This window comes from Terrapene carolina, unplaced genomic scaffold (genome assembly GCF_002925995.2).
Source record: "Terrapene carolina triunguis isolate 2854851 unplaced genomic scaffold, T_m_triunguis-2.0 Scaffold714, whole genome shotgun sequence".
Lineage (NCBI taxonomy): Eukaryota > Metazoa > Chordata > Testudines > Emydidae > Terrapene > Terrapene triunguis.
In genome coordinates this window covers 8,969,162-8,985,176 of record NW_020665065.1, presented here as the reverse complement: position 1 = coordinate 8,985,176, position 16,015 = coordinate 8,969,162, and the positions used below count along the sequence as shown (strand labels likewise).

Below are 16,015 nucleotides of genomic sequence, written 5' to 3'. Positions count from 1 at the left end.
TAAACCGGATTTAAAAATCCTTTGTCTCTGTTACTAACAGTCCCTTAGACTAATACGGAGGGAATTATAAAAGAATTAATGCATCAGTATTGACACCTAGCTATTATGGTGGTCAGTGCTCCTCACAGCTCGGATTTAGAGAGGTATTTTAAGTACATGCCTAACTATGAGCACTTGGGCTGAATTCACACGTCACCATTATGCTGTTTGTTTACATTTTGCAAACTGCTCAGTTGGGACATTGAAAGTAGCCTGGTCAATTTTCCTTTCTATCTATAGTCAGTTTCACTTTCGGATTCTTTTGCACTAGCCCAGCACTGTTTGGTTTGGGTTTCCATGACTGCAGAGGAACATTTTAAAACAACAAGATCCTGTTCTCATTGATGTTAAAGACGAAGGATGAAATCTTGATCCCCTCCCTGAAGTAAATGGGAGTTGACTAAGGTCTGATGCTCATTTATACATAGGTCCCTTTGCAGTGGAACGAGGCCTTGTATTAGAGTAAAGAGAATCAGGCCCAAAACATTTCCCTTCGGAGGAGGTTTTGCAAGCTAACAGTCTGAGCCCAAACTGCCTGATGGTGCCTGTTTGAAGACATCAGATCCTTTTGGAAGGAGGGCTTTGGCACCAAAAGGCAAGCTGCCGAGGTAATAACGGTGCGTTCTGCTTATGCAGGGGCTGCTGCCGCTGAAAGAGCTGAGCGTGTGTGAAACCGAAAAGGCAAAGAGCGCAGAGCGGGAGGAACATGCGTTCCGCATTACAGGTTAGTGCTGCTTTGCTCTGGCTTGAGGAGAGAATGAAGCCGGAGTTGGTCGTGATGTGGCCTTGCTTTGTGGGAAGCCCCATCCCAAGGGGAAAGGGTGCTTCAGAGAATAGGGTTGAACCGCACAGAGTGTTAACCTTATTATGACCCTTATCTGACAGCCCATCTCCCCCATATCTCTCTGCTCTCAAACCTCCCTTCTAGGACAATGTCCAGAACTGCAAGGAAAGAACCTAGCGGTAGAGTGGTCTGGTGGTTAAGGCTGACTGGGACCCAAAGATGCGCATTCCGTTCCCAGTCCTGTGTGTTTCTGGGCAAGTCACTCAGTTTCTTCGTGCCTTGGGGTGCCCAGTTTCATCCTGACACAGGGATAAGCTTCATCCTGGGTGCCCAGTTTCATCCTGGGTGCCCAGTTTCATCCTGACACAGCTCCCTTTGGCTGTGTGGTTTGTTTCAACTATAAGCTCTTAAAGGCAGGGACTGTCTCCTGCTGTGTGTATGTATAGCACCTTGCACAGTGGGGCCAATTGGGACCCCTCTCATATAGAAAACTAATAACAATAGCAATGAGAGACGCTCTTTATCCTCAGTCGGTAGCATCAGAACTGCCCTATCAGGACTTGATAGCCATCAATCAACTTCCCTTCTGCCAAAGTCCTCCGTCCTTTTTTTGAATTTTATTCTGAGTCATCTCGCATTATAAAAGGCTTCCTGGGATAACAAACCTGTCTTCCCAGCAGCTGAAGGCTCACTGGGGCTTAGTCATTGTTGAATCATGGCAGTCCAGAGCCACCGAGAGTGGTAGGCAGAGGTAACTAACAACCACATAAAGATACGGAGCTAGCAAAGCTAATCTGTGCCCGGTGCCTGGGGTCTACGTGCTCAGGTGAGCCAGGCTGGAAAATGAGTCATAGAACCACCCCACAGCAAAAACATTTTTTTTAACCTAAATCAAAGGGACATTCCATTCTACCAGATCCCATAAACCCCTTTGGCCAGTCTCTCAGGGGCTGGGGATCTGTGCATCTTGGAGCTCAAGAAACATCCCCAATAGGGAGGGATGGACTCGTTCTGCCGGATTTCAAACACCCACGAATGTTGTAGGTAGGGAAGCTGGACTCAAACTTTGCGAGGCTGTTGTCCCGCTGAAGAAAGGGGGTTGACAAAGCAGCAGGGGAGGCAGAGGAATTCAGATACAAATCCTGAATCCAGTCCCCGCTGGGCCTGGCTATCAGCCCATCCCACGAACACACATGACTGTGGTCTCCCTGATGTAGAGCAAGGTCGCTCTTCCATGTTTGATTCTACTTGTTCAATGTGACTGGCCCTTGGGGGAGGCTGGAATGTGAACTCGCACTGCAGGGAAAAGGTCCGCCACCTTTAGTAGCTCAAGAAATAGATTCTGAGGTTTGCGAAACCTCCCTCGCCCCCAAGGCTGCTATATTCCAAATGGCAAACCAGGATATCCCGGGAACTCTTTGGCGGGTCACAGCCTCGTGGCTCAGGATTTCCTGGGCAGTATGTTCTCTTCCCTCACCCACCGCCAGTGCCCCAGTGCTCAGGTATCAATTCATCTGCATGTGCAGCAAAACTGCCTCTATGTCTCTGCTCCAGTTTGGGCCAGTGTGAGTCTGTCTCCACAGCAAGCGGCAACCCATGGGAGTGAGACTCAAAGCCCAGGTCAACCGACTCCGTCTCTACGGTGATAAAAATAGCAGGTTCTGAGACTCACCTCCCTGGGCTGCCATGTACCTTGTGAGATGTTCAAACCACATTCAGATGCGCAGTCCTCCAGAGATTCAGATCAAAGATGTTGCAGGAAACCTGGACATAATTTACAGTGAGGCGTTTTAATGCATTAATGCAATAATATATTGCACTAAGCAAACTGTGTGGTTAGGCAGCTGGTGTGACCACTGCTTATCCTGCTGCCTGGGCGTGTCTCTGATCTAGCACACGAAAAGATCCCATGGCTGGAAGTTGAAGCAAGACAGTTTCAGACTAGAAATAAGACACACATCTTTAACAGTGAGGGTAATTAGTCACTGGAACAGCTTAGCCAGGGCTGTGGTGGATTCTCCATTGCAGGCAATTTTGAAACCAAGCTGGGATGTGTTTCTAAAAGATCTGCTCTGGTTCCAGCAGGAATTAACTCAGGGAAGTCCTACAGCCTGTGTACGCTGTAGGTGATCACAGAGTTTCCTTCTGGCCTTAGAATCTATGAAGCGTTACATCATTGTTGCTCCCCTGATCTGTTTTTTTGTATCCAGCTGTTGACTCTCGTCTTCTACTTGGACTGGAAGCTCTGTGGCGCAGGGACCTTCTCTTTGTTCTGAGTGTCCAGCGCCTTGCACGAAGGGGCCCCAATCCATTACTGGGACCCCTAAGCACTACCATAATATGAATACATATAGAAGGGGGTGGGGATAGGAAGAAATAGTGATACTTAGTGCTTTGAAAATGGAAAGAGCTGTACAAACATGCACTCAGGAATCCTCACCTCCCTCTGCGAGGCCATTAAGTATTATTCCCCTTCTAGAGAGGGAGAAACAGAGGCACAGAGAGGATAAGTGACATGCCCAAGGTTACACAGGGAATCAGTGGCAAAGCTGAGGAGAGACCCTCTGGTTCTTAACTCTTAGTCCAGGGCTTTAGTCACAAGACCATCCCCTGCTGAAAGCCAGTGACTTTGACAGGGTCCTATGAATTCCTGTGCCTCTCCTGTGCAATTCTGCAGCCTCTGCAGCTGCTGGCAACTGTGTAATGATTGGTATCATCATCGGACGCTGCCAGCCAGTAGTGGAGAAGCCATGTAAGGACGGAGCTCTCTAATGTATGCAGAAGTCCTCTAGTGCCTCTGATCTCTGACAGGCTTCTAAGAACGAGAGGGCTGGCAGCCAGCGTTGGGTTCCTAACCCAGAGTGTATCTCTGCTCGACACTTTCACCCCTGCACCTGCTCCTCCCCCCAATAATTTCCACTCTTGGTTTCTTAGTGCAGCAAGAGTTGGTTTGGTAATAAACCTGTCATATCTAGGAAAGCACCATATGCCACAATGGCTTGCATCAGTGTCCTTCAGCCTATGGGCCCTACCACATTAGTGCCAGGGGAGAGCCGGAGGATGTGGAGCGGAAGAGAGGAACTCGGGGGCTGGGAAAGGTTCATAAACCTGGATGCACCCTGACTCCAGAGCAGACTTACTCTTGGGGCGCTGGGGAATGCAGAAGGTGACTCCTTGAGCTACCGCCCCCCCTTCCCTGCTCTAGTGTCACAGCCACCCGAGCAGCTGGTCACAGGAGCTCAGAATATGTCCCAGGGCTTCAGGCTGAGACATTAATTTCTTTTCTCTTTTTCTCTCCCTTTGAGGCTTAGCTGGGATGTGGCAACAAAAATAGCCACTGGACGGTTTTCCTGGCTAGTCTTTGAGAAAGGTGTAAAAACAAACCCAGTGGGAGGTCAAGGGTCATGCCCTATTCATGGAGCAGGGTACTGGGCATCTGGCTAGGTACTTGTGTTGCCCCTCTGACCACAGAGTCTGAACACGTCAGGCATTCACGTATTTATCCCCATAACATGCCTGGGAGGGAGGGCAGTGCTATTAGCCCCACTTTACAGATCGGGAAACTGAGGCACCGAGGCTGAGTGACTTGCCACAAGGTCAAACAGGGAATCCAACCTAGTTCCTATGAATCTCATTTCAGCTCCAGACAGTCTAGGTTCTATTCCTGTCCCGACACATTATGTGACATGATTAAAATCAGAGATCCTAGACAGATTGTGGCCCCCCATTGTACTAGTTGCTGTGTAAACTCACATAATAAAGAGGCTGTTCCTGCCCTAAAGAACTTGCAGTCTAAAGGAGCATGTCACTTAACCGCTCTGTGCCTTAATATCCCCACCTGTACAATGAACATAGTGGCACTTTTTCTGCCTTACAGGGGTGTTGAGAGGCTTAATTCATTAACGCTTGTAAAACAGGTTGGGATTCTGAGATGAAAGATTCCACGGAAGGGCAAAGTATCACCCTGATGAGGATGATTTTTTATGATGGCATACTGTGAATTTGCTCATCTCAATGCTCCCCAGCCGTGCAGACGCTAAAATCAGAATCTTATTTACAGTGCATCTAATACAGTTTTAATGAGAGGCATCTAGTTAATTATTAATGGTGGCGAACATTACGCAGCCAGCCGGAAGTAGTTTATTTACGTCACCAGGGTGTTATCATAGTGACTGGGAAGAGGTGAGAGAGACGTTTGGTATGCACACTAAGCAAATGACAGCTTGAAATATTAAAATCAGCAGTGGCTAGCGTCATTCCATACAGCAAGGCTATGTCTGAGAGCAGTTATACATTGTCTGGCACAAATTTTATTTGGTAACGCAATAAGCAAAAAGCTCGGTAGAGCTACTGCAGTCATAGATGTGAATTTACGACAAAAACGTGAAAGTGACAAATACATAACAAATGGGTTAACAGTAATATGCTATTTGGTGAATTTGTGAACATGTTGCCTGGGATTGGTGCAATTGTGTATTTGCCTTTAACGGCAATTGAAACATTGCTCACATTTATGGAGGGTTTTTAAAAATTCAGCAGCCAGCAGTGAAAGTTTGCCACAACAGAGGAAATCCCAACTGCTTTTATTAAGGGAACACTTTAAGATTATTTTAAAAAAATACTATAAAAATGTTTATTCTTTTACCTATAATCTTTACATAGGAAAGAACATTAAAAATTGGACCGACTTTGCCCTATTGTTTGTTTTAATTTTTGTGCGTACAGCTTAGACTCAGATCGTGAAAATAGACTGTTCCATCTCCCTTTTGTTTCTAGCCTCTGGCTGGTCAATTTCTCATGCACTAGCACATTGCTGCAGTGTTTGGGTTGCAGAGGAATTTTAAAAACACTTTTTTGGACTGGATGTTTGTACGAAATAAAAACATTTGCAGCGATCTCAAGTTTCACCAAAGCTGTGTTTTTATACTGCCTACATTTGGGATCCAATTCTACCTGACAGGGCCCCTTTAAGAACTATATTAGCAAAGCTGGAAAACTCTCCTCTTACAAAATTCTCCCAGCAACATGAGACCTTAGGCTCAGCCAATGACAAGTATTACATCATCAGAACAACCTCTCTCATTGGCTGAGCACAGTACACTGTTGCCTAGCAACCAGGGAGAGCTGATTAACCCTTTGGTGCACTTAGCATTTTGCTGTATATACTCAGATCATCTTCTGCCTTGGGTCCCTAGGTCCCCTGCTGAACCCCCTTATCGTGTACTGCCCCAGCGAGTCGGAGCTCAAGCGATGGCTTTATCACCTGGAGAAACAGATACAGCTGAATGGGGGAAACCTGGACGGGTCCTTCCTATCTCAGGTTAGTGACGTGGGCCGTGGTCGGGAACCGGATGATCTCAGGCTTTCAATCAGTTGTTCTTAACCTTCTGCGTACCTTGGCCTTGCTATCAGGCACACTCAGAGCCCATCTTTCTCTGTGTCCCAGAATCCTTTGTGCCACCATGACGCAGTGGTTTACTCCTGATATCTGGGGACCCGGGTAAAGCAGCTGAGCACTTCAGCGGGGAGTGGGAGCACCTCAAATTCCCCTCCCCAGATGCAACCACTTCCGTTGACTAGTGTACACTATTAATTGCAAGTGCCAGAGGCTGCTGATATGCAGGACACCTGGGCTTCAGGTGCGGTTCTGATCTCATTCTCCATGGGCCAGCAGGAGCTGGAAGCACAGGGGAAGCAGGAGGGAAAGCAAGATGCCTTGCCTTGCTCAGTAGTAACCCCTTCTGGTATTATGGAGAAGTGCCGAGCCAGGTTTGGAAGAGAATACTGGCTTGGAATGGTGATGACAGATGATAACTTTGCCCTGCTACAGCACCTTCCGTTTGAGGACCTCCAAGCACCTTGCATGCATTTATTTAAGCCCCTCAACACCCTTATGAGGCAGCTGATTATTATCCTCACCATTTCACAGGGGGGGAAATTGATGCACCAACAGGGTTAAGTAACTCTCCCAAGGTCACACAATCAGGTAGTGGCAGAGCCAGGGCTGGAACCCAGGGGTCCTCCTGACGCCCAGTCCCTTGATCCAACTTATCACTTGTAGCGATCAGGTAAGGGGGGCTAAAGTAGAGAGAAGGGAAATCATCAAAGATTGGGGAAAGAGGGGAAATGGTACCGCTGTCCGATTCCTTTCCAGTTGCAAGGGAAAGCCTTGCTCCATCAGGTTTAGCAGTCTGAGCTGGGTGGGCCTGGGCTGCACTCACAGCTAGACGTCATGTGTACCTGAGAGATAAAATGTATAATACCGACTGGCTGTTCCCACAGCTACCTGTCCAATCAGAGGCCCGTTCAAAGGCCTTCACCTAGAAACTCTTTCTGGGCAAAATCTCTCCTGCCGTGCCAAACCACCAGCGCAGCCACCCTCGTCAGTTTGCTCCCAGCATGAATCATCGGGCCTGGTACACAGAAGAGCAAGGCTGTCTGGCAGGAGCCGTCTGACAGGCCAACCACTCATAATTTCCAGTCGGCTTCTAACAGCTGAGCGCTCGCTGCTGCAAAGGGGAAAAGCGAGCAATGATTTCCACACCCATCAAACATCTCTCAGCCCCCGTCACCAGGAGCAGACAGGAAATCAGCCGTCAGCCGAGAGAACCTGCCTAACGAGTCCGTGGGCTGTGCTGTCAGTCAGGGGTTGCTGCAGTCTAGGATTTTATTAGGCAGGGACCTGTTGCTATTGTAAAAATAGGCTTAGGAAAGGCATGTGGATTTTCATCTGTCCGCGCCTCTGCTAATCAAGCCTTTTACTTACAAATGGTCATTAATCCTGAGGTCTGTAGTACAGCTCCAGTTTACACATTTGGGGCGGGGGAGGACCAGAGGGGTGACACAGTGGCAAAGGCGGGTATAGATTCCCAGTCACCTGTGCTAATCATTAGCTGACACTGCCTCATAATTAGCATTCATCAATGTAGAGTGGGCACAGTGGCTGTAGCTAATGTCCCTCCTTCTACTCCATGACTATTATTGCCTGCATCCCTTATTGCCTGCCTCAATGGCCTTTTGTTGGACTATTGTTCTTTATTATTCTTTAGCTAGTGCCATAGATAAACATGGATCTTTACAACAGGTGAAATGTCCCAAACAAGTAACAGTAGATCTTTTAATAACAGGTCAGAGCATAGATCTGGTTTCCTTTGTTCTCATTTGTTAATGAGCTTGTATAATAAGCGTAAGTGCATGGGCAATATATAGTCTCCACCTTCTCTTCTGCCTCCTCCCCTTTATGCTATCATTGCCAAAGCATCCCCGGATAGACACACAAACAACTTGCATGAGGACAATGTTGTCATTTGGGAACTCTTTTTACTGCAGAAAAAAAAAACAGGACATTCATGTTTGCTTTTTTTTGGGTGGCCTACATATAAGAGGCTATCCTCAGAGCGAACCTGAAGTTTCTGTGATAAAGGACCCAAGAATCTATGATTGGGAATTGAAAGAAGCTTGGGGGACTTCTGGTGTGTGTGTGTGTGTGTGTTTTAATTTTGGAACTTCCTTTTTGTACACCTCTGAGTTCTTGAGCTTTTGAATGTGTAGGGTCCTTTAAAAGGATGTATTGGTGGGTGTGTTTAATGGAAGAAAACAGGAATGAACTGTCATGATGGAGAAACCTCTGGAAGTTCAGAGGTTTGGCTTCAGCTTGAATAAACCCCCCAAACCGTGGATGCTTCTGCATATTTCCCAAATCTGCAAAACCTTTCGAAGGAAGAGGGTGGTTAGGAAACAGGACTAAAGTCAATAGCTGTGTTTTCTTCCTGGCTCTGCTACTGACCCTGTGTGGGATTCTAGGCCAATCACTTCCTCTCTCTCAGCATGCATCCAGCGCTTTTCATACATAGTTCTCCAAGGCTGTTCCAACCCCATTTTACAGACAAGGAAACTGAGGCAAATTATTAATTGTGGGATGGAACTCTTGTTTTCACTCCAGGTTTTTACTCTTTCCTGCTTCCAGCCAAGCTGGAAATATATCCTGAGACCAGCTTGTCTCCTAGTTAAACTCTCCGCGATAGTCCAGCAATGCAAATATGATAAATGATGAAGAAGAAAACAGTTAATGGAATTTTCCAGATCTTAAAACGTGGTTTAGTTTAGCTTCCAGTTGAATTGGAGGGGAGGGGGCAGCAAGTAGGGGAGGGGCTCTAGGGCTTGAGAAGGCTCTCGTGTGATTAGGCTTGGTTTTTCCATTCCTGCCACCTGGTTCTCATGTGCCTGCTCATTGTTCCCTATTTCCTTAGCACCACGGGAAGCAGAACTCCATAGGGAAAGAGGAACTGAGGTGGTCTGTGCAGAACATGCCTGTCCAAGAATGGAGAGGGACCCATCGGGAGTCCCTAGGTGATGTCCTCTGCGTCTCTAAAGTGAAGCTGCAGCATTTGCCTTTCCAGGTAAGATCCTGAATAAATGAAGTGACTTGCTATTGCCCGGAAAAAGTTAATAGAGCTAGTAACAGGAAAAAAAATCTGTCTGTACAATGGGAATCCAATAGGGGACACCATTTGCTTCAGCCCTCCTCCTCTTCACACCAGCCGGCTCCTCCCACTCAGACCCCTTCCCATGCTCGTCCTAGTTACTAAAGCAAATCTTCCATCCTGCATCTCCCGGCCTTAGCACTGCAGGCAAGGAAGTGCCTGCGTGTCCCCCGGGCTGGCTGTGCCTCTGTGGATCAACGGAAGAGCCACTGGGCATAGCTAGAGAGCAGCACCAGACCCGTCAAGATGCCAGGTGGGTTGTGACGTGCAAATCCATGACTGGTGTGTGTGTTGAAAGAAAGGGAAAGCAATAGCTTGATTCATATACTAAAAGAAATGTCAACCCCTCCCTCACCCGCTAAATTCCCTGGAAGGAAAATCGTAGGCCCCTGATCCTGCAAACACTTCAGTGTGTGCTTAACTTTGCACACAAGAACAGCAGTTGCACTCAGTGTAAAGTTAAGCATGTGTGTAAGTGTTGGCAGGGTCAAGGCAGAATTTTGGAGCCAGCTGGAATCTTGTCTAGAAGCTGCACTTCTGGCTGTTGTAGAAGAATACGGGCACCTATAATTCACGGACCTAGACCCTGACCATGGAAAGAATGCAAAGCCTCTCACTGATGTCCATACGCTTTGGATCGGGCCCACTGTTAGTTGTTTCCCATTGCCTCTTCTGATGCTAACTCTCTTCCCCTGGGCTCCCTCAGGAGCAGCATGACAGGCTTTTGATCCTGTACCCATCCACGCTGGTGATTGTCTCCGAAGAGCGCAATGGCCTCTACTTTAAGGTATGTGCATTTTCAAGTCCTTTCTCTCCCCCAAACTCCCTTCACTCGTTTACGCCCCCTCTGCGCTTCTTTGCTTTCTCTCCCTTTGCCGCAACCCTGTTCTGTGACCAGTAAGCCAACACTGTGGCACAAGGATGTCGTAAGGTATCCTCCCATGAGAACCACCTTGCAAAAGTCCAGGGGTGAAGGAGTCCACTGCCGGGGTATTTCAGTGTCTGGGAGGAGGCAGCTTCTGTGTTTAGTTGTGGCTCAGAACTGGCTGGGTGGCAACCCTGCGATCCTCTCCAGCTTGAGACATACCCTGTTATGCTCCCCAGCAATCTCCGCTCACCCTGGGCTGGTTCCATCTAGCTGGCTGAAAGCGGGTTAGTATTCCTTTAAACATAGCATCCGCTTGTAATTGCTCAGGCAGAGATGGCCCGTGTGATGCAGGGTTTCTCTGGGGAGGGGCACAGGGAGTTGGCTGGCTGGAGTTGAGGTTGCTAGGTGCGTTGGGTTTGCTTGTTGTCTTCACCGAGTACGTTGGTGGGGTTTCCCTACTGTAGTCAACATTGGGCTCATCTCTACTGGTGGGACCAATGCCAGGCGCTCCAGTGCAGATGGGTGGCTGCCATTCATAAGAACGGCCATACTGGGTCAGACCAAAGTCCATCTAGCCCAGTATCCTGATTTCAGACAGTGGCCAATGCCAGGTGCCCCAGAGGGAATGAACAGAACAGGGAATCATCAAGTGATCCATCCCCTGTCGCCCATTCCCAGCTTCTGGCAAACAGAGGCTAGGGACACCATTCCTGCCCATCCTGGCTAATAGCCATTGATGGACCTATCCTCCATGAATTTATCTAGTTCTTTTTTGAACCCGCTTATAGACTTAACCTGTGGAACTCCTTGCCAGAGGATGTTGTGGAGGCCGATTGTGCGTTGTGTGAAAAAATTCCAAGCACCATGCCGTCGAGCCTGGCTTTGTAGAGGAGAGAGAGGTCAGAGGAGTAGAGAGGCCAAGTGGGGAAATTCTGATGGGCCCAATAATTCCAGTGTTGACCTTGCACACACTGAGCACCCCGTGATATCCTAGCGTGAGCCAAGCTGCCAGGCCCATTGCAATGTTACAGTGGGAGGAGTTTGCTCGTCTGCTACAGAAGACATTGGAGGGAAGAGAGTCAACAGAAGCAGAAGGGACAGAGGGCTGGGAGGGGTCTGTATTTCTATCCTCTCAGAAAGACAAAGGTCCCAGGAAATGCCCATCACTCACATACCATACACTGTGTCTCCCTCTTGGCCCTGGGAGGCAGGGTGGGGACATACTTTGGAAGCCAGAAAAGGAATGAGCCGCAGCCTTAGCATCAGCTGTGACTGTCGCCCGACACTGGATGCCCCAGGGGTGGAGAAGAGGGCTGGGGCTGGGGTGAGGGGAGAAGGAATCCAGTGATAACTCCCCCTCCCCTCCAGAGAATTGCCTACATTTGGCAAAAGCAACGGAGCCATTTTGGCTACTTGGTTTGAGACCCCGTAAAAGGCTTTCAGAGAGCCCGGAGCATCCCCAGCTGAGTATAGGGCCCCTTTAAAGGGATCTGAAATTACGAGTCACTTTGGAAATCCTAGGCCAGTGATACCAGGCCCCCAGCCCCCTTGGCGTCTCCTTCCCCCCAGGGTAGCCGGGCTTTGCTCCCAGGCAGTTCCTCTGGGTCGGAGTCAACGGCTGTGACTCATCAGGCTCGTGAGGCTGCAGCAGGAACCTGCTTTTCCACAGACATGTCAAGGCACAGAATCCTCCTGCCGAGGGAGCACGGATGCTAAGATCCAGGGCAATAGGAGCGGGGAAGAAAGCACCAGATCCTTTTCCTGTTGGGCTCCATTGCAAACCGCAGGAGTTGCCATTGGTGGCGGCTGGGGGGCAGGGGAGCGTCAGGTCCCCCTGGATGGAGCAGGCTGGTGCTGCCTTTGCCTAGGGCAGCAGGTTCTGACTCACCTCTGATGGGAAAAGGCCCCAGGGCTCGGCCTGGGACTGCAAAGCCGGAGCTGCCTGTGCGTGTGAGGAAGCCAGCTCCGTGCCAGAGGAGGGAGAGAGGAGCCCAAAGCAGCGGAGGTGGAGGCCGTGGGACCCTGCCTGTGTGTTTTTCCACGCCTGGGGATTGCTAACCTCGTTCACAGAGCAAAGCTGAGCACGGTGTGCATGCGTGTGCGTGAGCGAGCAAGAGATCTCTGCCCCTTCCCCCGGCTTCGCAAAGAGCAATGTTCGCTGCCCAGTGAGGGGTCGGCGGCTGACGGGGGTTCCGACCTATCCAGCTCTCCCCAGGCCATGACGGTGATGCCCCCTCAGTCCTTGTGCGCCAGGAACCGGGCTCTGACGGCTCCTCCCCTAGGCTAGGGCCTGCCGCTGACAGGAAGGAGTCCGAGGGGGATTGGGCGCTCAGCAGCTCGCGGCGCTGGGCCTGCACTGCACAGGATTGCAAACAGAACTGCTCTTCTTCCCTTCGGAGTAGAGAGCTAATAGCCGAGGCTGCTGACCAAAGCTGGAGCTGCCCCCACGAGCCAGAGGAGCCTGTGGCTGGGAGAGGGAAGGGGAGAAAGTACTGGATAATCATGCGCCTTTTCTCCCAGGCGACACGGCCCCTCTCGCTTCCAGGCAGATAGTCCCATCCCTTGCTCTCGCTGAGCGACCTCCCTCCCTTCTTGCTAGGCAGGCCTCTCTGCAGGCCACAGGCCTGAGGCGGCACCTACCAGGCAGCTGGCACTGCCGTCTGGACAAGTCACGGGTTCGGTGCCAGGAGGGGGTCTGTAGGACGCAGCATTGAAGTGCCCTGGCCGAAGCTGCAGGGCAGATTACTCCGATGCGGTGGGGCCTTGGAGACTGCTGAGATGGGAATCCCAGAGGCTCCCCACCCCCACCCTGAAAGCTGATTTCCTGGACCGGGCTTGCCCACAAGCAGGAATGCCAGGCATTGCTGAGGGTTGGCATTATTTCCCCACACTTGCTATGCTGGCAGGGTGGTAACAGGGAGCCTTTCCCTGCATGCTCGGGTTTAGAATGTTCCGCACAGCAGCAGCTTTCCCAGCCGCAGGCTCGCCGTGCAACTAGTAATCAGGGTGTGGTTACTCCAGTAAGACCGAGATGTACTGGAGCAATAAACGTACCGGCACTCTGAGCCCTTTCCCAGCACCTTCCCTCCCAGCGCCTCGCAACGCTTCACACGCACTCAGTCGTGAAAGCCTCACAGGCAGGGATGTAATCATTTATTATCCTGGTGGGGAAACTGAGGCACAGAGCGGTGACTGGACTTTCCCTAACAAGGTCACACACAGAACAAGTGGCAGAGCCAGGACTAGGATCCAAGGTGGGGTAGGATCAGACCCCAGGAGTCCTGATTCTCACGCCTCCCCTGTTGCTCTAATCACTAGCTCACTGTCCTTTAATGTGGCAGAGAAATACCCCAGGAGATAGTGTTTGGCTAGCTGCTATTACAGAGGCCCTAGGACCGTAGAAAGAAGCACCCAACTACCGTGAAACTATTCTAGCTCCATTCTTCAGCAGACCCACGTTTTCACGTCAGTCCCCTAACTCCCCTAAACGTCAGGCACGTTCCCAAAGCCAACCTTACCCACGAGGGCCAGGTTCGCAAAGGAGAATGAAATGTGCGAGCCTGCAGAGCCACAGGCTGACTTGTCGTACCAGTACAAACCAGCATTTTCATGGTCCAGCCGGAATTGCCACATGCACCTGCGCGTTTTCACAGGTGATTTCCATGCGCTGCGCTGTGAACAAACAGCCCTTGATTTCACTAGGGCCCAGAATAAGAACCTGCGGGAACATATTTGATTTCTGCTTATTGCATAGTCATATCTATTCTAAATCCCTCTTTACGGCAGCGAGAGGGGCAAATCCAAAGGGGTGTGGAATCCAAATGGGATGGGGTGTATGTTCTGACTCTACAGACTCATTGGGGATGGTGGTTTCTGCCTGCCTCTGATATGCATGATAATTATATATGCGCAGAGCCTGGATCTGTATTGTCCTGTGCCTTGTGCAGTGACTTACTCCAGCATAGAGTGGGTGTTGTACAATGCTACTGTTCAGGTTTGGGAGCATTTCACACCTATTGTGTAGGGTACAAGGCAGCTGAGAATCAGGCCAAGGAGCCAATTAATTGGGCTGTATGGAAAAAAATTGTGCACTAGTGAAATAGGCTGGGAAGATCTGGCCCTGAAAGAACAAGTGAGGTCTGGAAAATTTTGAACTGCGCTGAGCCGCACTACAGATGAATTTGGCCTTTCTGTCTGGAATCAGTTCTGCCCATCTCCTGTTTCGTAGGTGTCCCTTCCCCGGCCTAATCACTACTAAAGGAAAATGGGGTTTAGACCCTGACTGTACTAACTCTTGGGAGAAGTTCTCCTGAAAGGCCATGCCACTGATGTCAAGACGCTATCAAACCCCTGGCAAATGGTAACTCCTGTTGCGTTCTAATCCCAGCTCTGACTGTCCCTAGGCAAGTCACTTAACATCTCTTCCTCAGTTCTCATCGATTAAACGGAGAAAATAGCACTTCTCAGGCTGGCCTGTTGAGAGGATTGATGTTTGCAAAGCTGGAAGGTCCTAGGTATTTTATTTCACCACATGCCACTATGACTGTATATGATTTATTTAGAGAGACATCTCTACAATGACACTTAATGGCACGTCAAGGTATATTAATCTTTAAACCCATAACTAGTGATAATGTCTTCATCAATCTTATTATTCTGTCCACCTAACCAAACAAAGTGTTGTCCAGGGCAATGTTTGCAATCCATGTGGGGAAACCAACCAGAAAATCCCTAGAATTTGAAAATAGTGGCACAGGAGAAAGCACATGTTTTCCACAGGTCAGAGCTCAGCAACTCCTTATAAATAATTTACATGGCTTGGGTATTCGAGCTACATTCAAAAAAATTTTAAAGGCTTTTTTCCCCCTGTGCATTATGTGAAAATTCATAGGAGAGACTGGGATTGTGGCTAAGGCACTGGGGTCAGACTCAGACGTTCTGGGTGCAATTCCTGACTCTGCCACAGACTATTTGCCTGAGCCTGGGCAAGTCACTTAGGGCCAGATTTTTAAAGGCATTTAGGCACCTAAATACTTTCTGAAAATTCTACTATAAGGAGCAGATTTTTGAAAACACCTAAGTGATTTAGGTGCCTAAATCCCATTGACTCTCAGTGAGACAAAGGGCTTGTCTACTCAAACAAACTGTGGCAAGTTGGGTGTGAATCTACCTTGCACTAGCCTGCCACCCTCTAACTGTCCATGTGCATCCTGTGGATGCGTGTGAACAGTTAGTTAATGCGCTTTGAGCTAGTCCTGCTTCAAAGAGGACTAAGGGTTTGTCTACACTGAAGCGGTGCAGCTGTAGTGCTTCAGTGTAGACACTGCCTACACCGACGGGAGGGTTTCTCTTGTCAGCGTAGGTAATCCACCTCCCCGAGAGGTGGTAGGTAGGTCAACGGAAGAATTATTCTGTTGACCTAGCACTGTCTACATGGGGACTTAGGTCGGCTTATCTCCGCCGTTCAGGGATGTGAGTTTTTCACACCTCTTCTGTCGATGTAAGAAGTGTCTGTGCTACACTGCCACTGAGGCACATGGCCTAATAGTTTGTGCAGACAAGCCCTGAGTCACATTTGAAAATGAGACTCAATCGCCTAGGTGCTTTAGAAAATGTTGCCCTTAGTCTCTCTCTGCCTCAGTTCCCTATCTGTAAAATGGGGATAATACTGCTTCCTTTCTTCCACCTTTGGCTGTCCGGTCTATTTAGACTATAATCTCTGCATTGTCTTTCCTTATGTGTGTGTACATCACCTAGTACAATGGGAGCCTGCTCCTAGTTACAGGTTGAGATGCTACAATACAGACAAGAACAGCCTGAAGTTTAAAAAGTAAAAGAGGG

The 16,015-nt window shown here is 49.3% G+C and overlaps 1 protein-coding gene across 1 annotated transcript in view; it reads left to right on the top strand.

The window, feature by feature from the left end:
* PLEKHN1 (pleckstrin homology domain containing N1) overlaps positions 1-16,015 on the top strand; it is a 42,195-nt gene that overhangs the window by 14,843 nt on the left and 11,337 nt on the right. Inside the window, exons 5-8 of the mRNA XM_024201655.2 lie at positions 676-763; positions 6,019-6,143; positions 9,073-9,222; positions 10,013-10,093. Of these exons, the coding sequence (XP_024057423.2) occupies positions 676-763; positions 6,019-6,143; positions 9,073-9,222; positions 10,013-10,093 (444 nt within the window). The remainder of the gene's footprint in view (positions 1-675; positions 764-6,018; positions 6,144-9,072; positions 9,223-10,012; positions 10,094-16,015) is intronic.